This window comes from Branchiostoma lanceolatum, chromosome 1, assembly GCF_035083965.1.
Source record: "Branchiostoma lanceolatum isolate klBraLanc5 chromosome 1, klBraLanc5.hap2, whole genome shotgun sequence".
NCBI lineage: Eukaryota > Metazoa > Chordata > Leptocardii > Amphioxiformes > Branchiostomatidae > Branchiostoma > Branchiostoma lanceolatum.
Genome location: NC_089722.1, coordinates 42318563 through 42341696, shown reverse-complemented (window position 1 = coordinate 42341696; position 23134 = coordinate 42318563). Strand labels below are relative to the sequence as shown.

The 23134-nt window shown below is 42.0% G+C and overlaps 2 protein-coding genes across 2 annotated transcripts in view; both read right to left on the bottom strand.

The window, feature by feature from the left end:
* The window catches only part of LOC136423925 (glutathione hydrolase 1 proenzyme-like), an 11689-nt gene extending 6276 nt beyond the window's left edge, over positions 1–5413 (bottom strand). The window contains exons 1-4 of the mRNA XM_066412328.1: positions 5137–5413; positions 3352–3547; positions 953–1113; positions 326–475 (exon numbers count right to left, since the gene is read on the bottom strand). Of these exons, the coding sequence (XP_066268425.1) occupies positions 326–475; positions 953–1113; positions 3352–3547; positions 5137–5398 (769 nt within the window). The 5' untranslated portion in view covers positions 5399–5413. The remainder of the gene's footprint in view (positions 1–325; positions 476–952; positions 1114–3351; positions 3548–5136) is intronic.
* Positions 5414–12005: 6592 nt separating this feature from the next.
* On the bottom strand, positions 12006–19183 carry LOC136423957 (serine racemase-like). The gene is made up of 6 exons (XM_066412361.1): positions 19014–19183; positions 16722–16955; positions 15755–15874; positions 14807–14881; positions 13602–13811; positions 12006–12590 (listed from the first exon to the last, which is right to left on the bottom strand). Exons 1-6 carry the CDS (start codon positions 19179–19181, stop codon positions 12414–12416), a joined length of 984 nt encoding a protein of 327 aa, XP_066268458.1. The 5' UTR covers positions 19182–19183; the 3' UTR covers positions 12006–12413.
* Between the last annotated feature and the right edge of the window lie 3951 nt (positions 19184–23134).

The following is a 23134-nucleotide window of genomic DNA, read 5'->3' as shown; positions in this document are numbered from 1 at the left end:
TATACTTCGTCCTATACTTCTGATGGTCCTATTGATGTGTTCAAAAATTCGTTTTTTCCGAGAACCATAGTAGAATGAAACTCGTTGTCTTCAAGTACCGTAGGAGCTTCCTCACTTAATACCTTTAAAGAACGGCTGCAGTCAGATATGCAAAGACTAGGTGAAACAGACCGTTCGGTGTAATATAACCAGCTGTTGTTGCGCCGCGTGTCTGCGAAGCTGGTGTGTTACGTCTAATGGCGGTTATACCGGCTATATAGATACAGATACAGATACTATTAAAACAATTGTTATTATTATCAATACTGCTATTATTGTTTCTCACCGTCCAAGATGTTTAGCATGAGACTCAGCACTGCGCCCCCTCCCGGCGGTTGTGGGGACAGCAGGGTCAGTCCACCCTCCAGAGAAATCTTCAGAGGTTCCGATATGTCCACCAGGTAGTCACGGAGGTCTTGCTCTGTGATGATGCCACCTGGTAAAAATACAGAATCAAATGTAAGCAGCTTTATCCCTGTGCTATTTCAAACGCATGAAACATTGCAGACAAGGTATGGCAACGCATGCGAGAAGCGGCAAAGAAATGGATCTCATCATAAAGTTCTAGTGCCTTACGTTGCGGGGGGATCTAAGGCCTAGGGTAAGGTAGACCTTAAACAAATTCATGTAGAATCGCAGACTGCTAGTCTGTTTGTACTTTCAAGCTAACGTGACGACAATCTTCTCTTGGCAAGAAAAATCTTTACACGCTCAGATATCAAGGTCAAATGTTCTAACAGCTTTTCGCCTTTACATATTGATTGACCGACGAAGAAGACCTTGTTGACCTTGTCTTTTAGTTTTGTCTCTCTATGATAGAAATTGAGTCTCGGCTTTATCATGATGGGATTAGGATGACGTTAGTCATCAGATTACTCATGATTTAATATAGTGGGATTAGCAAGGAAACTACCTGCGTCCTGAATGTCCTTCACTAGATTCCTGGCGATCTTGCCTGTGTAGAAGGCGTCTGCACCTCCATCAGCAACCGCACGGAGCGTCGCTGCAAGCTGTGGCCGCTTCATGATCATGTTCGCACCCAAGACGTTGTTATTCTCGTCACACAACACGTCACTGTGGGGCAACAGGTGAAGACATGATACGTGCATGTTTAGTGGAAGATGCACCATATCTGTATTTTTTGAGAGCATATTAAGTGCATGTTTAGTGGAAGATGCACCATATTTGTATTTTTTGAGAGCATATTAAGTGCATGTTTAGTGGAAGATGCACCATATCTGTATTTTTAAGAAAAGTAAGGCCATGTTGATTTGATTGTATAGGGAAGGGACCGGTTAATGGACATGCGCACAAAGCCCAGTTATTTTTCTTGTTATTATTTTTGAGAATTTTTTCCTGGTGAAATCTTTGGTCAATTTTGGCCAGTATTCAGGCAGGGAGAACAGAAATGTGTTTACTTTTCGAATCCAGAAAGAAATTGTGACCTTTGACCTTTGTTGTGGTAAAGAATTGCATCATTTGGGAGGGGATTTTCCCCTACTAGACCAGCGATTCCCAGCTGCAGGGGGTAAGATCAGTATTTGTTTACGTTCAAACACGTCTAGTGCGTTAGAATGCAGGAGTCGAAGCCCGGCTTTTTCCAAAATACGGTCGACGCTCGGGCGATTTTGACATTCTGCGAGCTTCGGGCGATCTACGGCGGCCGACGCTCGCATGAATTGTGACGCCGGCTTAATGAAGGCAACATATTTGTGCAAATTTTCGCCCGCTCGCATCAGTTTTTGGGTCCATGGAATCAGAAATCAACATGTCCTGACCTCAACGCCACAGAACGTCAGTAAATCTTTCATCATTTACCAGTAAAGAGAAGAAATAGATTAGTCCACATATACATGCTATCTTATAACGTTTGAAGTAGGTGTGGGGGGTGGGCCAGAGTAAATAGACAAGAAACAATCCTAGAACTAAAAGTCAGCAAAGTCATTGCCGTTTAAAGTAGTACTCACCTGGACAAAATCAAGTAATGCCAGAGAGTTTTTAAAAAATACAATATTTATGTGCCCTGAATGCTAGTAAAGAAACGTCCCAGTTAAACTTTTACAATAGATTGTACTGCCGTAGATTGCGAAGCTTTGGGAGTGAGTGAGAGTGAGTGAGATTGCGAACTGGCATGTAGCCTGGAGCAACACTTAGTGAAGAATAGGTCTTCAGTGACCTAGACTGGATCCAGATAAAGCAGCAATTATGTCAATTTGCAATTACAGATAATGGTAATCTGTCTGAACTGAAAGGCTGTCACGATTCTTACAAATGCAGACTTTGCACGGACCAAAATGAATGACCTGTTTTTCGGTATACCATACTCTGTGTGTTTGTTTGATTTCGTTCACCCTTCCTGGCCGCGTAGATATATCCAAATTCAGCCAGAGTAGACAAGAAACAATCCTAGAACTAAATGTCAGCAAAGTCATTGCCATTTAAAGTAGTACTCACCTGGACAAAATCAAGTCATGCCAGAGAGTTTATAAAAAAAAACACAACATACATGTGCCCTGAATACTAGTAAAGAAAAGCCCCAGTTAAACTTTTACAATAGACTGTACTGCCGTAGATTGCGAAGCTTTGGGAGTGAGTGAGAGTGAGTGAGATTGCGAACTGGCATGTAGCCTGGAGCAGAACTTTGTGAAGAAAAGGTCTTCAGTGACCTAGACTGGATCCAGATAACTCCCACGTAGTGCAGAAATTATGTCAATTTGCAATAACAGATAAATAATGGTAATCCGTCTGAACTGAAGGGATGTCACGATTCTTACAAATGCAGACTTTGTACGCGGACAAAAATGAATGACCTGTTTTTCGGTATTCTGTGTGTTTAATTTCGTTTCACCTTTCCTGACCGCGTAGATTTCCTTATGAAGGGAACATATCTGTGCAAATTTTCGCATCAGTTTTTTGGTCCATGTTACCAAAAATCAACATGTCCTGACGTCAACGCCACAGAACGTCATCATTTACCAGATAAGAGAAGAAATATATTAGTTCACATATACATACTATCTTATAGCGTTTGCAGTAGGTGTTTTTTGTGGGGGATGGGGGTGTATTGATGGTGCTGGACCCTCAAGGTAAGGAATATCCAAATTCAGCCAGAGTAATTAAATAGACAAGAAAGAATCCTGGAACTAAATTTCAGCAACGTCATTGCCGTTTAAAGTAGTACTCACCTGGACAAAGTCAAGTCATGTCAGAGAGTTTGTAAAAAACACAACATACATGTGCCCTGAATACTAGTAAAGAAACGTCCCCGAAACACGTTATCAATGAAAGAGGATGATGCTGACGATAACTCACCACAGGTGATTCTTCGGATCGTTTATGAATTTCGGGTTCTTGCTGATGGCATTCTCCAACGGTCTGCCGATACAGAACCCCTCCTCGGCCATCCGTATAGCCGGTTGGAACAGGTCTCTCCACGGCAGCTTCCCGTACCTCTGGTGGGCCTCCCAGTACCCGCGGACCTGGCCTGGCACGGCCACAGCCAACCCTCCTGCAAAACACAAGTATGCGTGTGAATCGTTATTTCTGGTTTTGAGTTCCGTGTATTTGTCTATTTCTGTGCTTGTGCATTCGTATCTCCACATAGTTTATATACACTAGGCACAAAAAAGTTTGGAATCTTTACTTTGGTTGATCATATTTCCGTTGTTTCTTTATCAATTTCAATACATTATATATCGGTGGAAAGCTTGTGTAATGTCCTTTCCTATAATACCCAACTCATTATAATTGCAATCTCATGGAGCGAGCACCAGGCCTGCTTATGCGAGTGGGTTGTAGAAAGAAAAGTGCCCAAATTTCCCTGCTAGTGTTAAATACTCAGCTCAGCGCCAAACCCGTTCGCGGTGGTGTCGTCCGCATCGTGGATGAAACAGTGTGTGGAGGAATGTTACGTTCACAGCTACAGATAAGAGTAGATTTATTTTGACTGTTGGATGGGTAAATGAAAGTGTTGGGGCAGCGAGGAGAACCCTATGCTGACTGTTGCACAGATAGCCTGCCGTCAGAGGACACATTGAAACAGTCCCGTCCATTTTTACATAGTTAAGACCCCCTCCCAAGCAACCAAAAGTCTTCCCCGACCAGCAACCACTTTTTTGCAGTCCTTAATGGGCCTTCACCCTCCCCTGAACAACCAAAATTGATTGACAGCAGCATCCTAGCCAGCAGCAACCTCTTCAAAATAAGGATTTCTGCAAGCTCTGGCACTATCATCAATTAAATTAAATTTTAACACCAGAATCAGAAACAATTCTGATATTCACTGTATTCCTCACATTAATACCAGTTACAACATTCTAAAGATAGGCAGCAGTTGAATTACAGTCAAAATCTGCTAATGCACCTTTTTTGTGTCATCAGTTAAAACCAGCACACAAATACTGCACAAAGTACAAATTGAGCTAGTTAGAATTTTGACATATATAATATAGAAACTGAATGCACCTGTTTTGGCTCTTCTAGGAGCAGATAACTACAAAAAAACATGTTCGATTGTTAGATAAACACAGTTCTGATGGTCAAACAATGCTTCAATGAAATGTGTTTACATAACAGCATGGGGATTAAAAACGTTTGTGCATCTCTTGTAGATGTGTTTCCTGGGAACTAACTAAAGGTGTATTTCGTTCCAATGTATGACTTTTTTTTATCAACCAGCCAACTTGTCGAGAGCAACCAGCTCTCCTCAGTAACCACTTTTACCCAGTCCCCTGAGTGGTTGCTTGCAACAGGTTTGACTGTATCCATTATCATTTTCACCCTCACTGCGCAGGCAAAAGTAACCCTGTGGTGGCCAGACTCCCCTGGAAAAAAATTCTCCCTCCCCCCTCCCACAACAAGCGTACGTAGTCTGGTATGAAGAACAGAGTAACCTCAAGCGGACAACAAAAATAGTTCTTCAAGAATGGGTGGCGCAGATAACACGACGCTGAAGCCAATGAGACCGAAATCACTGATTCGACTTATCCGACCGGCAGCACATTGCCTCGGGCAGAAAAAAACTAGTTTTTCAAGAATTGGTGTCTCAGAAAATAGGTTGCTGAATGATATAAGATCTAAATCATTTCCCTGACTCACCGAACTGAGCCGTGGAGGTGTTCGTCCCATACATGTCAGTGGAGGCTCCGGAAGGGGCTGTTTCCCGGGCGTTGATGACCTGGGCCGTGCCTGTCTCTTTATTGTATACTGTCATGATCAAACCCCCGCCGAGCCCCACGCTGTGTCCGTGAATCAGCTCCACACATGCTAAAGTGGCAATGGCGCTGTCCACAGCCGAACCGCCCTTCTTCAAAATGTCCCTGAAAAACAACCTACTGTCAAAACTGCGCAATAACACCATTTAGAGGACTGATAAGATATGGTCTATGCGGACAGGTGGTTACTACAGACAGGATTCTCTCAATACTTACGTTAATGAAGCAACTATCATTAACGTAACACTGCACGAAATGGCCTCGTATCCCGGCGTATACGTACAGGGATTCCTCCGGAAATATTCCATATCCCGGTGCGGATACGCTAAATCCGCACCGGGATATGGAATATTTCCGGAGGAATCCCTGTACGTATACGCCGGGATACGAGGCCATTTCGTGCAGTGTAAATTACTAGTACTAGTTAGACAGTTGTAAACATGTAACTGTATTTGTGATTGTATTCCATTTGAAAATCTCAGATTTGAGTCATCAAACAATAATCATAATGCTACATGAATCATAATGCGACAAAGTCTAGATATCGATGTAATATTAAAGGACATTACTCCAAGAAAGCAGTTACTCAAATAACTGGATATGATTTTGGAAACGGTCAGACGCTTCAGGTAGCATCCACCTGATGATTGTGAGCAAGATTAGTCAGTCGAACAGCGGGTTTATAATAACGAGCTATGAATTGATATGCAAACAGAGAGAATACAAATTTTAGATAGTCCAATAAGAATCAACACCATGTGCAGAACAGTGCAGATTTTGTAAACAAAATCAAAGACATCCAGATAAAAACGAAGATGAAATCATCACTTCGTATGATGTGTGTTTTCTTTTCACTTGCACCCCCCCCCCCCCCGAAGAAGCGGTGTCAGTAGTCAGGGAAGCATTAGAAGCTGACAACACACTGGCAGACAGAATCTGTTGACCAAATATGTAAGCTGCTAGACCTTTGCCTGTGGTGCACTTCCTTCACTTACAAAGGACAGTTCTTCCAGCAACTGCACGGCAGTGCTATGGGTTCACCAGCTTCGCCCATCGTGGTAAACCTGTACATGGAGAAATTTGAGAACGAAGCCCTCAGTACTTTCAAGGACACTCCCCGGCCAACTGGTTCCGCTTTGTAGATGACACTTGGTGCAGACGAAAGAAGAGAGTAGCTGATGACTTCTTTGACCACATCAACCAGATAGATGACAACATCAAGTTCACACAGGAGTCGAGTCGAGATAACATGCTCCCTTTCCTAGACACCAAAGCCATCATAGAGAAGGATGGCCACCTTCGGTTCGAAGTAAACAGGAAGCCAACTAATACTGATCAGTATCTGGCCTTTGACTCTCACCACCCTTTGGAACACAAACTGGCAGTTATAAGAAAAGTCTCTTTCTTCGAGCAGACAACATCATCACCTCAGACAAGGCCAAAACAGACGAACATAGACACCTCCGAGGTGCCCTGACCAAGTGTGGCTACCAAAACTGGACTTTCGACAAAGCCCTCAAACCGTCTGAACAAGTCCAAGAAAACGCTGAAGTGCAAACCAATGGCCAACAGAAACAAGGCCAACATCACTATTCCATACGTACAAGGAGTGTCCGAAAGGCACCGACGGATCTTCCAAAACTTCAACATTGCAACTAACTTCAAACCTCAATCAACTCTCAGACAAAGACTGGTACATCCTAAAGACCGACCCCGCAAAGGCAGCAAGGCCGATGTCATCTACAGACTAAAATGTGAAGAACCCAACTGCAACAACACCTATACGAGAGACCAGCCGATCACTTAATGCAAGGTACAAAGAACATTGCCCTAACCGCTACTCCTTATCCATTTTCCACCACCTAAAACACAGTCAGGGGCACTCTTTCAATCTCGAATCCACTGATATCCTTGACCGCGAACCATTTCATTTTTCATTTTAGTTTATCTTACCAGGGAAAATCACAACTCAGGCCTGCGGCCTGTTTTTCAGATGTCCCTGGACTTTAGCGCCTATATCAAAACAATAGAGGCTATTGTCCCCTTTACTTCAACCTTGTCCTGGGTTATCTGATTCGTTTTCTATTGGACTACCAAAAAGTTTATTTGAATATCAATTCTTAGTTCTTGGTTATAAACCTGCTGTTCGACTAATCTTGCTCACAGTCACTGACGAAAAGTAGTGGATGCTACTTGAAACGTCTGACCATTTCTAAAATCATATCCACTTGTTTGAGTAACTGTTTTCTTGGCGTACCATTGATAGAGGTAATTTAAACGTACCTGCCGATTGCAGAACATTCCAGAGCGTCGGCGGCGACCGCCCCGTACGTGTACGGGCCACCCGTGATGTCCAGCCCGGCCGGCTGGGGACGCGCGCACGGTGGTCTCGCGGCAACATCCCCGTACAGCCGGCGGTATTCTTTCACTAGTAGATTGGCTACAGCCGCAAGTATGATAATTATAAAAACGCCTCGAAAAGTGGCGGCCTTCATGTCTGCGACGAAGAACCGTCTGTCTATAGACGATGTGTCTTCTATTGATTACACGAGCGTTTTGGATCTCTGCAACTTTGATCTCAACAGCTACAAAGTCAGACGGGCAGGATCTACCAACAATCTAACCACATAGTTTTTAGATCGCGTGCGAGAAAGTGAAAAACTCCTTGCTTGCGACGAAGAAGAACCTGTCCATCCAGACGCAGTGTCCGTTTATTGGAGCGTCCTAATACTTTTTGCAGACATGTCATTATATTTGCGAAGCAGTGAAGTCGTAAAACTAAAACGCCCACATGGAGACCAAAGTATTTACCTTCGCTGAGATGGTTGAGTTTTGCACGGCGTTCGTGTGTATATTTGTGTATCTGTGAACACTATAACTCGAGAATGCCTAGGTGGATTATCTTTATACTTGTTTGTAATTTTTGTGTACTTCTTTGTGCCTGTGCGTGTGTGTTTTGTGTGTATATGCATATATGTGTGTGTGTGTGTGTGTGTGTGTGTGTGTGTGTGTGTGTGTGTGTGTGTGTGTGTGTGTGTGAGTATCTCTCTTTTTAGCAAACAATTCCAAAAACGAAAACTTGTTAAACTTTTTGGAAGAAAAGTCACCCAACGACATCAGACTTAGAAATAGGGTTACCAGACGCAGTGTCCTCTGTCTGTGGTTATTGGAGCGCTCTAATACTCTTTGCAGACATGTCGTTATTTTTGAGAAGCAGTGAAGCAGTGAAACTAAAACGCCCACATGGAGACCATTGTTTTCAGCTATTCAATCATCTTACCCGCCAGTGGCGGTGCCCAATGTGCGTGAGAACGTTGACACGAGTTGTCTGATACATCATTTCCACTAGGGCGCCAACGTTAAGCGACCAGAAACAAATGTCTTTAATAAATAAGTATTTACCTTCGCTGAGAAGGTTGAGTTTTGCACAGCGTTCGTGTGTATATTTGTGTATCTGTGAACAATATAAATCAAGAATGCCTAGGTGGATTATCTTCATACTTGTTTGTTATTTTGTGTTTCATATATAGCGCCTGTGTGTGTGTGTCTGTGTGTGTATCTGTCGTTTAGCAAACAATTCCTAAGGCGAAAACTTGTTATAGGAAGAAAAGCCACCCAACGACATCAGACTTAGAGATAGGGGGAGGTACTATATCGCAAAAGTGTAACCAGACGCATTATCCTCTGTGTATTTAATGGAGCGCTCTGATATTCTTTGCAGACATGCCATTAATTTTGAGAAGCAGTGAAGCAGTGAAACTAAAACGCCCACATGGAGACCAACCCCTTTATCTTCAGCTATTCAAATATCTAAACCACCAGTGGCGGTGCCCAATGCGCTTCAGAACCCGGGTTGTCTGATACCTTAATTCCACTAAGGCGGCAAACGTTAAGGGACCAGAAACAAATCTCTTTGATAAAGAAGTATTTACCTTCGCTGGGAAGGTTGTGTTTTGCACGGCGTTCGTGTGTGTATTTGTGTATCTGTGAACAATATAACATGAGATTGCCTAGGTGGATTGTTTGCATTTTTTTATGTTTCTTAGCGCCTGTTTGTGCGCGTGTTTTCTGGCAATATTATCCCCCTGTACATACCCCCTGAAGTTTGTACCATAACTATGTACTAAACTAATATTAAGGTATGCTAGCAAACATACTTAATGCCTTAAAGCATTTAGTGATTTGAGGTTAGAAGACATAACAGTGAATATCTGAACCCTAAATCTATTCTACACACAGATACAGTAGAATCCGCTTATTTGCATAACTGATTTGTCGGTGTATTTCACACAATAATAAGGAGTAGTCCATTAACCTTTTGGGACAAAATGAGCGGCACTGAGGGGGGGAGGGGTTGTTGTGGTTACCAGGATGGCACTTGAAGGAAACACACACACTTTGTGTCAAATTCACTCACTCCTAGTTATACAAAATGTAGCATATTAAATTGGTAAGCATATCATCAGTTTATTCAGACATATTGACTGCAAAGGATGCATCATTCTTAATCCTATCACAGCAAATAACAATGGAGTCGCTATAGCTTTTTCAAAACACAAAGGTAAACAACAGTTCATGTGGTGGTGTCTTACTATAGAAACTATCCATACACGATTTACATTTGAGTGACATTATATATATATATATATATATATATATATATATTATTCTTAATTAACTCAACACATTCTAAGGCCCATGAATTTGCACAGCTGTTTCCAAAGACCGTAGATAGCTGATTTTCACGACCGTGGAATTTGGGCACTTTTAGCATAAACGTCCAATGATGTGAAGGGTCTCATACTCAGGCTGACATGGTCAGGACTATCATTAACATGCAGGGCCTTTCTCTTCTCGGGACTAGAAATTAAGTAATGCGGCATTGATATATTATAGCTTAAGGGACATAAGTGCATGATGGCACCCTGGTATTATGAAGGAGAGTAATCAAAGGTGAAGGACTTTGATCTGCAGTAGCTGTCTACTCGTGTCGACTACAGCCTTTGTGTTGGAAATGAAGTAATGTGGCATTAATATATTATAGCTTAAGTGACATAAGTGCATGATGGCACCCTGGTATTATGAAGGAGAGTAATCAAAGGTGAAGGGCTTTGATCTGCAGTAGTTGTCTACTCGTGTCGACTACAGCCTTTGTGTTGTGGGCGTGTCGTGACCCGTCCTTGCCCTGCCGCATATGTAACCATTCATTTCTTAATCAGTGCACAGACCGATGTACAGGTCTTAGATAGGTACAGTAAATGCAAAAGTCGATGTCTTTTAGTAACAAAGGTTCCATCAGCTATGAAGTATGACTTGAAGTGGGTCTCCTTTGATTTAAAGTCAAACTTTTGCAACAGACTGTACTGCCGTATATTGAGGATTGACATGTAGCTTGGGGCAGCAATTATATCAATTAGGTGTGAGTGATTGAGTGAGTGAAATTATGTCAGACAGATAATGGCAATCTGCCTGAACTGAAAGTTGTCACGATTCTTACAAGAATTCTGCAAATAAACATTTTTTACCCTCAAAATCTGAAGAACATATATTTCGGTATACCATACTCTGTTTGTTTAGTTTCGCACACCCTTTCTGGCTGCGTAGACAATGAAGGCAACTCATTTTTGCCAACGTTTTGTTTTTCTTTTCGCACGCTCGTATCAGTTTTAGGGGTCCCTGAAGGCTGTCATTCATGTAAGCAAAATCAACATGGCCTGACCTCAACGCCACAGAACGCAGTGTCCTCTGTCTGTTTATTGGAGCGCTCTAATACTCTTTGCAGACATATCGTTATTTTTGCAAAGGTGTGAAGCAGTGAAAGTAAAACGCCCACATGGAGACCAACCGCTTGTTTTTAGCCATTCAATTATCTAAACCGCCAGTGGCGGTGCCCAATGCGCTTCAGAACCCAAGTTGTCTGATACCTCATTTACACTAAGGCGGCAAACGTTGAGCCACCAGAAACAAATCTCTTTGATAAATAAGTATTTACCTTTGCTGAGAAGGTTGTGTTTTGCACGGCGTTCGTGTGTGTATTTGTGCAACTGTGAAAAATATAACCTAAGATTGCCTAGGTGGATTGTTTATAATTTTTGATGTTTCTTAGCGCCTGTGTGTGTGTGTTTTCTTGTGTGTGTGTGTGTGTATGTGTGTGTGTGTGTGTGTGTGTATGTATGTGCGTGTGTGTGTGTGTGTGTGTATTTCCTTTGAGAGGACTTTTAGCAAACAATTCCCGAGGTGAAAAATTGTTATAGCTATCACCGTTATAGGAAGAAAAGCCAACCGACGACATCAGATTTCGGAATAGGGGGAGGTACAATTTCGCAAACATGCAGATTTGGCTAAAATACAAACCTAGAAATATGAAAATGTGCACATTTGGCAATATTATCCCCCTGTAAATACCCCCTGAAGTTTGTACCATAACTATGTACTAAACTAGTATTAAGGTATGCTAGCAAACATACTTAATGCCTTAAAGCATTTAGTACTTTGAGGTTAGAAGACATCACAGTGAATTTCTGAACCCCAAATCTATTCTACACACAGATACAGTAGAATCAGCTTATTTGCATAACTGATTTGTCGGTGTATTTCATGCAATAATAAGGAGTAGTCCATTAATCCTTGGGGACAAAATGAGCGGCACTGAGGGGGGAGGGGGTTGTAGTGGTTACCAGGATGGCACTTGAAGGAAACACACACACTTTGTGTCAAATTCACTCACTCCCATGTTATACAAAATGTAACATATTAAATTGATAAGCATATCATCAGTTTATTCACACATATTTAGTGCAAAGGATGGCAATGTATTCTTCTGTATCCTATCACAGCAAATGACAATGGAGTCGCTATAGCTTTTTTTCAAAACACAAAGGGAAACAACAGTTCATGTGGTGGTGTCTTACTATAGAAACTATCCATACATGATTTACATTTGAGCGACATTTGCAAACGATCCATAACATTTTGTATAGACTATTTCTAAATCACCCCCATTGCAAAAAAGGACTATTCCCATTACAACATGTGTAAACTTGAAGGGTTTTGTACAGGGTCCAATGATTTCCAAAATTTCGTGGTTTATGTACTTAGATAGAACATCTCCATATTTTGAAATGCGTATTTTGCAAAGTTTGTATTAATACCCTCTCCTAATCAGAGAATCTCAGACAGTTTATCGATATCCACGTTCCCTCCTGACAGGATCACGGCGACGTTTTTGCAGCCTCCCGCTCGTTCCTTGAAGCTGTCACTCAACACGGCGGCCACGCCCACCGCGCCCGACGGCTCTATCATCAGCTGCATCCGCTCCCACACCAGCCGCATGGCATTCTGGGAGAAACAGTACAGATTCAGATCATCATCATCATCATCATCATCATCATCATCATCATCATCATCATCATCATCATCATCATCATCATCATCATCATCATCATCATCATCATCATCATCATCATCATCATCATCATCATCATAGTCATCATTATTTCTTACTCCTGAATTAAAGAATTGAAGCATACAAAAAAATTGTGTTCTCAATCACACATTTAGTCAATCAGCTCTTTTAAACTTAAAAAGAAGACTAAAAAGTAATTTACGGGTCAAAGACAGGTCAAAACGTGGCAAAGGTCACAAATTTGGCCAGAGTTTTAAAATGCACATGCTTCTCCGTAAAAGAGGACTGGAATTTTCAGAGCAAAATTTCCCCTGAGTTTTTTAAAAAGTTCTTTAGAAGACAAGACAGATTTGCCCAGTACAGATTCAGGTTAATTACAGTCAACTTGCATGTGACATTTGCATGTTAACATGACAGTCAACACGACACCTGTTGATAGATACATTAGATTAAAATCGTTGCATTACATAGTATCAAAATGACAAACAATCACACATATCGCAAGCAAACCTTACATGTTAAATGTTTAACGGATCATCGCTATGTCGTTCTAAAACAATCTGGGCAAATCAAAAGTATACTAAAATTGAGATTTAAGGGAGGGGACCAGCAAATCATCATCATCATCATCATCATCATCATCATCATAGTCAGCATAATTGCTTACTCCTGGAATCTTCTGAGCAAAATTTGCCCTGTGTTTTTTTCAAGTTCTTGAAAAGACAAGTCAGAGTTGCCCGGTACTTGAAGTGTTCAAATTCTAAAAACGTTACCATTGCATCTACCATTTAATCACACGTGCAAGGAAGTTCATGGAGAAGGCAACAGTGATCGTTGAACATTTGATCCGTGTATACCTTAGTGTTGAAAGTTCTAGTAGCATTGTATTATAAATGTTGATGTTGTACAAGCAGACCTTTACAATGCATTGTACAATTCTGTACCTTTATTTCGTCCTCTGAAACAGTGAAGATTTCGTCAACATTTCTTTGGATGTACGTCCACGGAAGTTTACCGATGTTTCCATTGAGTCCGTCAGCTACGCTCTGCGGGAACCGTGGAAAGGCGTACCGCTCACCCCTCTTGAGAGACATGGCAGCACAATTTGAGACCTCTGGTTCGGCTCCGTAAACGCGGATCTCTGGACAGATGGACTATGAGACAAATTGTAAAACATCAGGGGTTAATAATGGGGAACTAAATTTCAGAGGTTATCTTGTGTTCCACGTGAAAACCTAGGTGTATACTTGTCATCAGTTTGTATGTTTGTCTTGGTGTGCGTTTACAGTCATGGGAATATTGCAGAATAGCAGGATGTGTCAAGATATCACCCTCCTTCAGCAGGGCTGCACCCCCTCCCGACATCAGCCCTGCTCTTTTGTACCGAGGTTCTGAGTATCGGTGACGTCACCAGTAAACAGCTTTACTCCAATCAGAGGATTACAACAAGCTCGTCTTTTGGAAATCTGCAAAGGTATCTAGGAAGCCATCAGCCAATCAGGTTACGTCTTACATCGCTACTTTGGATTCAGTACAAAATAACGGCTGTTTGTGCCAAATGAGGCTAGCTCTTTGATTATTTATGAGCAACTTTCATTGACGTCACCAATACCTAGAACCTCGGTCCGAAAGAGCAGGGCTGAAGCTGGGAGGGTTTGCCGAGTGAGGATGCAGCCCTGCTGAAGGAGGGTGTGAGATATTTGCAGTTGAGAGCCATGGTGTTGCCGTAGACAGGCCGGACGAGATTGCACATAGTTTGCAGCATGTTCCAGGTGATTAGAACAAACCAATGAGCATCCAGACTGCATAATTGGGCTGCTCATATTTGTGAAGAGGGGATGAAAATACCTCCAAAATCAGGGTTTGTCCCTTCCATAGTTCCACTCCAGATTATGCCCAAACCCTCCCTAGTTCAATTCCCGGTCCAAAATTGCTGAACTGACCCTAGTTGCGGGTCAAAAATTGCTCAACCCTCCCTAGTTCTTCATCCAAAATTGCCCAAAGCCTCCCTGGTTCCTGGCCCAGATGCTTGAATCCCCAACCCCCAATTTCAGTTATTTTTCTTTACAGCTCATTACTCAAAACAAAGTCTTGATAATACTTCTGTTAAACATATGTTGCTCTTTGGGTCTTAAATATAGAAAGATACCTTGATTGCCACGGACACACCGGTCAACATTCCACCTGTGCCAACTGGCATCACGACCGCATCCATGGCAGGTACCTACAAAGTGGGGAAAACGTAATTATGAAAATCTCATACCTTCGTGACATATTTGGAGTGCTTGGTATTGGTTTATATCTTATTGGTTAGTCCATATGGTAAAACCAACCATATCAAGCTATTTTACAGTTCAAATAGACTTGCAAATTTAGTTTTCCTACATTGATATAGCAGGAGGTTTAATGCACACATTTGATAACCTTAGCTTTCACACGACTTCCTGTACATAGAACGCGCAATACTGCTACTGCATATTATTTACGTCTCCCACAGTACCTTAGAACGCAACATGAAACATAGTTTAACCTTCTCCCTGCTGCCTAACCCTGTAACCAATAGAGAATGGGGTGCGAAACGGCTACTTCAGTGTGCTAAAGGTTTATGCCCGTAAGACCAACAGTCATATCAAATATCATCATAGTTCAAGAACAGCAACTACGCCAAACCCTTCTCGAAACAAACATTCACAGAAATCAATATATACATATTAACTATACTTCATGCAGGCAATACGTCAACGGTTTATGACTACAGAAGGGTTGGCAAAACGAATCTACTCTTTACAATGTAATTGCTTAATGTATGTTCCCCTACTTCACACACCTAAGCAATATGGACAAATCTATTGAATCTGAGTTTAGACAACACAGTGATCATAAACCACATCTACTTTTGCATTTCTACCACAACGAAGAAGCCGGGAGAAGTCGAATCCATGTAGATTATAATTCTGGTTGTAATTTGACAATGCTTATATAGATGTATCCGTTAACTGTTCTTTTGTTGTGACCTGTACTTAAGCCAGTGGGTGTATGTGTACAATAACGGTCCTCATTAAGATTTTGTTACGATGCCAACACTCAAAGCTTCCACCTGTCGAAGAAGTTCCAGTCCCATAGTCCCGTGCCCGGATATGACGTCGGGACGTTCGGCCCCGGATATGAAGACCGCTCCTGTCGCGTCCCGCACCTGATTCACAGTTCGCGCGATGTCCTGGAGAAAGGGGCGTGTTTGAAAGCCAATTGTAACAGTGGGGGTTCAAGCGCCTCCAACTGACCAGGCTAACTGGTCGCGACCTTTTAGCGTAGTAGGCGTGCGTGCCTGTGATCTGGGCTGCCGGTTTCGGCGTGAGTTCGAATCTCGGTTGGGGTCACTTCTGTTTCTACTCGCTCCTTTGATTTGTTTCACTGGTTCCCACACCGGCCCTGTGAGTAACGATCAGATAACACAGGAAATATCGTACTTGGAGACTCGGGACGAGTCTTGAAAAGAAAAGGGGGAGTAGTGTAACAGTGGGGGTTCAAGTACCTCCAACTGACCGGGCTAACTGGTCGTGACCTTTTAACGTTGTGGTTAATACCTTCATAAATTGTAAAAATGAATGACAAGAATCACAATGGCTGTGTGCATGGATGCAATTGATGCACGTTTCGTACACTTGCTTTAAAGGTTGTATCATACAAGGAGACAACTACTTAGTGCTACTAAAGAAAAGGCATAAGGCCATGTTGATTTCATTATACGGATGACCTCCTCCGGGGACAAAAAAAACTGATACGAGGGTGTGAATTTGAAAAAAAAACCTGCGTCTTTTCAACAACTACCCACAAACCAAATATCATCGTAATCCATGTAGAGGTTCTTGAGTTATGTTGCCTACATTAATCCGCAAACACAAACAGACGCAGGCACACACACAGACACACACACAGACACACACACACACACATACACACACACACAGACACACACATATATACACACACACACACACAATCACAGACAAACCCAACACTTTATCTCCATTTTTCATGTTGATAATAAAACCAGATAAATTTACCTGTGCAGCAGGCTCGCACAGTGTCAGACTTGCGCCGTGCGACAGCGCCATTTGTTTCTTGCACTCCGGGGAGTTGTCCGGCATGACCATGTGCGCAGTGACGCCGTGGAGCTGAGCGGCCATGGCCAGTCCGCATGCGAAGTTACCGGTGCTGCCGGCGACCAGTTCGAGTCGGTGTGCAGTTGATCCATTCGAACTGACCAGTCTGGACACAGCGTTATAGGCTCCACGGAACTATGGGGAGATTACATTTCCCCTGGTTGAATAAACAAACACACAAACAAACAAACAAACAAACAAACAATAACTGTAACAATAACGAGTAAGTGTCCTTGAAATGTTCAACCTGTTTTCCCAGTAAAGAATTGCTAGCATTGTTTTCGTTTTGCCAGTTCACTTTAGTGACGCTGAAGAAGAGTGACGGATTTAACGGATTTAACGGATTTAACGGATTTTAATTTAACGTCCGGAATTAAGTCTCAAAACTTTATCCAGTTGTAGAGTTTGAATTGTCCTTAAACAATAATAATTGTCTTAAAACCAAGATTATAGCATTTAACAGAAGAGGTCTTTAATTCAATAACCTTAGTTTTTCACTGTGTAATAAAATGATAGAGATAGTTCCATTATATTGAAAAGAAGTTTATTGCAAGTTCATGCCCGTGGGCTAATTGCAAATACATGGTAAAAACATGCGTCAGTAAACTGTGTCTGACTTTGTTGTAACAATAGGCTACTGGTACTAAATACAGTTGTTGGCTATATCTAACCACGAAATACCCCTACTTTTACACACTCACGGATGAACAAAAAGCTACCTTTCTCTTGAAATCACAGAACCCACAAATACTAGAAAAGTTGGGACTTTTCGTCTTCCACTGCCTCCAAAAAAGAAGTCAAACCCAGCTAGTTTAGATATAGCCAACAATTGTATTTAGTACCAGTACCCTATTGTTACAACAAAGTCAGACACAGTTTACTGACGCATGTATGTTTTTCCCTATGTTTTTACCATGTATATTTGTTACCTTGGAGTTATGTTTACAGCAGGATGTACATTTAGCGCTGCCACGAAAAAGTTACAAAAGAGGGTCTTAAGAGCAATGCATAACATCAGAAATACTCTTGGAGAGACTAGATCTTCTGTAGCACTACATTGTAAACTATTTCACACATGTATTGTACCGATATTATTGTATGGATCTGAGGTCTGGTGCAATAGTAATATGAATGACAAATCTCCGATAGAAACTGTACATTTGAAATTCTGTAAATATGTTCTTGGACTTTGTTGGAGTTCAGAGGAACGCAATAATTTTGCATGTAGAGCGGAACTGGGATGTTTTCCGTTGCTAATAGAGGCTCAAATCAGAATTTACAGTTACTCTGTTGGATTAGTTAACGAGGTACATACATGTAGTCTTCAATACGAAGCCTACATGGCACAAAAAGAACTAGAACGCCGAAAAACACAATGCTGGTTATCTAGTGTAAGAAAAATGTTAGAGGAGTCTGGTTTTGCCTACCTGTACATGAATGGTCACTCAAACACACCTTCTCATTTAAATGAACTAAACCAAAGATTGAAGGATATTTTCATCCAAAAATTCAACTCAGAATTATATGTAAAAGGACGAAGAGAAAACCAAGGCAACAAATTAAGGACTTATAAAACATTCCTATACATAGAATCTGGTAGGCATAACCATACCCTTCTGAAGAATAGAACATGCGAATTCTGCGACCATTTATATGTTGAAAATGAAACACATCTTTTACTCGATTGTTCCATATATCATGATGATCACCAATCGCTGATTAAGACAATAGAATTAGACAAGAAATGTACAAAAATGTCAAAGCAGGACATTTTTATATACCTGATGTCATGTAAGAACGAAAATATAATAGACAAGGTATGTAGTCATGTTCCAAAATGTTTCAAAAATAGAGAAGAAACTACTAGGTGATCAATATTAATTTAACAATAGTCCACCGTTTGTTTGATTTTTGATTGAAGATTGGAATGTAGAATTGTATTAATTCTTGCTGTGTATTTTGCTTCTTATAGACCATGTGTGGTCATCTGTGCATTTAGCCTATCTGGGCAGGAACATGAGACAAAAACTATTATTATATCAGTCATGGGTTTGTTACGCAGGAACACACTTTAGCCGATAATGCAGTGGGAAAAATATTAGAAAATGTCTTATCGTGGGTGAATTATACTCAAACTCTCAAAGTCATGTACTGGTTATGAAATGGTTGGAGCATGCAAATACCTTGACTTACCTTAAAAGAACCCGATTTCTGGAAATTCTCGCACTTAAAGTAGAGCCTTCTTCCCGACAGCAGATCCAGAGTCTCGTCAGTTTTTACCGGAGTCATAATGACATGTCCAGATAACGTATCGGCAGCTTTTTGGACAGTTTTGAGGGTAACTACGTCGTTTGCTTCCATTTTTGTCACAGAAGCCCAGAGGCTGCTTGGAGAGTTCTAGAAGCTAATTGAGCCCTGGCATGTCTCGTGTACCACATTGTCGACAATGTGGTTTGACCACCCTGGTCAATCGCGGCGGGCTCAGCTGGCTGCGGAGTACTGGGTTGTTTATTAGCTCCATGAAAAATGGAGATATTGTTTTTGGTGTGTGTGTTTGTGTGCGTGTTTGTGTGTGTGTGTGTGTGTGTGTGTGTGTGTGTGTGTGTGTGTGTGTGTGTGTGTGTGTGTGTGTGTGTGTGTGTGTTTGTGTTTCCGGACGATTGTAGTCAGGATTACTCAAGAAACTCTGGATGGATTACGATGATATTTGGTATGTGGGCAGGTGTTGGGAAGACGAAATTTAAGGTTGATGATGGGCCCCCTGGTAAGTGACTTCGGTACGGCAGCAGAGCTTCCGTTTTTGTATCGTTTGACCTGGACGCGCTATGGTCTTGATTTGTTGGTGGCAGATAGCTTGTTGTTTATTGTTTATTCGCACGTGGAGAAGCACATTGAACATAAATGAACGGTAAATGAACATAAATAAATAAAAAAATAGAAAATAAACATGCAGAGGAAACCAGAAACCTTCGAGGTGTATCGAAGGTTTTCCCCTTAACTACGAGAGATAACTTCATGATATCAATTTTAACTTAATCAAATAAGGTCAGACGAAAAATGGGTCATCATTATAGATAGATAAGTAAGAGGCATTTTATGGATCTTTCAGTCATAAAGTGGTTCCTGGCCCTGACGATTCTGCATTAACTAACGGGGTATCGCACAGAGCTGGAACGAAAGACGCCGTCGGTGCTTGGAGAAGGAGCGCCCTCTGGCGTCTTGACGGTGAAGGACTGCAACAGGGTCAAGAAGAACAAAAAGTTTACATCCTGACCAGCTGCTTACTACGACACACGCGTTAGCCTAGAAATAAACAACCAAACACCATACCTGTCGTGAAACACGCGTGTGGCGTCGTGTGACGCAAGTGGTAGAGCGCGCGGCTCTCAAACAATGGGCTAATGCCCAGAGACATGTCCGAACTTGCGTCCCGACGTTGTGCCCCTGGGAAAGGCACTTAACGCGACTTTCCTCACTTCCCTCAGGTGTAAATGAGTACCTAACTCATCTAGGGTTAGGGACGTCCCTAGGATAGGACGTGAAATGGAGGTCCCGTGTTTGGGGAGAGCCACACCCCGCGCACGTAAAAGAACCCACCACACCTTTCGAAAAAGAGTAGGGGCATGCCCCGGAGTGCGATGGTCCAAACCCTTACAGTCTGGTCTGGGTTGACATCTTGAAAAGGTGATAGTCACCTGTTATGTCGAACCTTCCACAAATGTGGTAAATCGAAATAAATAAACCAGCCAGTATGTCCAACATGACGTACATTGACCATCATTGGGTATCGGCCTGTTCATCACGCTCTAACTCAACACTTGTAACTTGTATAGAAACAGTAATTTACTTCAGATTTAGCCAATAAATTGATGATCAAGTGTACTAAATTTGGCGATTGTAAACTTGAGCCTTTTTTAACGATTTATTTTAGACCGAAGTAGGCGCGTAGTGCACCTGGAGTCAGATTTCGCGTGGGACCAGGACAAGGCGCGGCGGTTTGTATTACTAGTCCTGCTTAACAGTCACCGAAATTGCATAACAAGATGATCGGTATAGTTGTAGTCATCCTGCGTGCTGTACTCTGCGGTTCGGGCGCGGCAGCTTCAGGCCTGCCCCATCACGAGGTTTTGGACGAGAATGGAGACTTTCTCCTGTCATGGACGTTTGATGACGAGCAGATCGAGGTCGGGGTGAAAACCCGAGGGTGGCTTGGCCTGGGTTTGTCCCCGAACGGGGGGATGCCGGGATCGGACATCGTCATCGGCTGCGTGAAGAACGGACAGGCCTACCACTGTACGGTAAGTAGCCTTACCGTAAGATGTATGATTTGAAAAAAAAGCCAAGCCTTCGCATAACCTTAATCTAACCAAGTAACGACACATAACGATGAATCCCCTTGGGTACAATTTCATTCGATGTAAGATTTTCTGTAAGATTCTAAAATGTGCCTTGTTGTTCTATGTCCAATTTCATGCCATGTATATATGGATATCATGCAGGGAGTCAACATAAGGGAACCTAGTTTTATTAGTTATCTCTTTTTCTCTTGGAGCAGAAATGAGAACGTGTTAGAAAATGTTTCTACAACGTTTTCATCACTGACATGTCAGATCAACAATTTTATGTTCCTTGCCAGCGGTTGACCCCATCGTCCATGGGTACGGTCGGCGTTTTCGGCTTTCCAAATGTTTCAAAAAGAGAGAAGAAACTACTAGGTGATCAACATTAGTTTAGCAATAGTCCACAGTTCGTCTTTTAGTTTTTAATGTTAGAATATAGCAGCTTATTAATTCATGTTTTGCATTATGCTTCTTATAGACCATGTGTGGTCATTTGTGCATTTAGCCCATCTGGGCAGGAATATGCAATAAAGACTATTATCATTATTAAAAACAGGCACAAAACACTGACCTGAGGAAGGGCCGGAGTCTCACATCTGCTTGGACATCTCATGACGTTACCCATGTTACGCCAGCTACTTTGTTATTATCTCCATGAAAAATGGAGATATTGTTTGGGTGTGTCTGTGTGTTTGTTTGTTTGTGTTTCCGGATTTTTGTAGTCAGAATAACTAAAATAACGTCTGGATGGATTAAGATGATATTTGGTTTGTTGCCAGTGTTGGTTACTAAGATTTCGGGAAGACGAAGGTCAAGGTTGAAGGATGGGCCCACTAGTATGTGACCTTGGTACTCACTGTTATGATCCCTCGCGGCTCTTTCTCGGTGCTTTACGCCTGATTTAATACTCTTTTCTCACTCTCCAAGCAGAGGTTAGGCCCGACTTGTTTTGGCCGTCTTTTGTCCATGTTCAGTCATACCTCATATAACACTATAGAACCATGTTCTAGCATAGCTTTTCATAGCTTCAAAGTTTTATTTGTCCTGCTAAGTTGGCCGTCAAAAGTTCATTGACACTAGGTAATGATAATGGCATGTCTTTTCACGCCAACATCTTTATGAATAGTGCCAAGTAGTATCGTTGTTATGAATGTTAATGCTTTTAAAACGCAAATAATGTAATGTGAAACGCACTTCAGCGCCATGCTACCATGACTTACAGAGATGAATAGATAAACCCTTCCTTCAGCATGGTCATGTCGCTTTCTCCATAGCCATGTGCGAGATGGTCGAACAGGTGACCAGGTGGTTTTGTAGTTAGAGTTGCTGACGTAGAATCTAAACGTTTTGAGTTTGAATCCCTAGCAGGGCCCAATGTTGTGCCCTTGGAAAAGACGCTTAAGGTCTCATTCCAGTATTACTCCGAGTGGGTACTAAAGGAGTCCGTACCCCAAAAAATGAACGGCTACAAGTACGTGTGTCTATATCGGTGTAAAAATTCCTTTTAGCCAGCCCAGCTGATATCAAGGGTCAAACTGATGAAAGCTTGTTTGTAACTGAAGAAATAAGCAGGTAAAGTTCGGCAGCCCCGCGCGAGGTCGGAAGTACACAGCCCGGGCAGTGTGTGTGATTCGGTCATGCGCTTACAATGCCTTTTTGGGGGTGTAGCCAAGTGAAGTTTGTAATTGCTATCAAAAGAGATTGTATGTAGTGAAAATGTTGTCAATTTTGTTTTACATAATCTAGGGTAAATGGTCTCAACATGGAATGAAAAACATTGGCACATTTTCTATATCTTTATTACGAACGCGCCCATGTAAAACACGTTTTATAACATGTAAGCCTATGGGGCGAAAAAAACTCATGAATGAGAACTTAACACTTTTTTCCTCGCTCGACTCAGGTGCAAATGAGTACCTATCTTTGGGATCAAACGTTACTGTCCGGTCTTACGTAGATACTAAACTGGTGTGT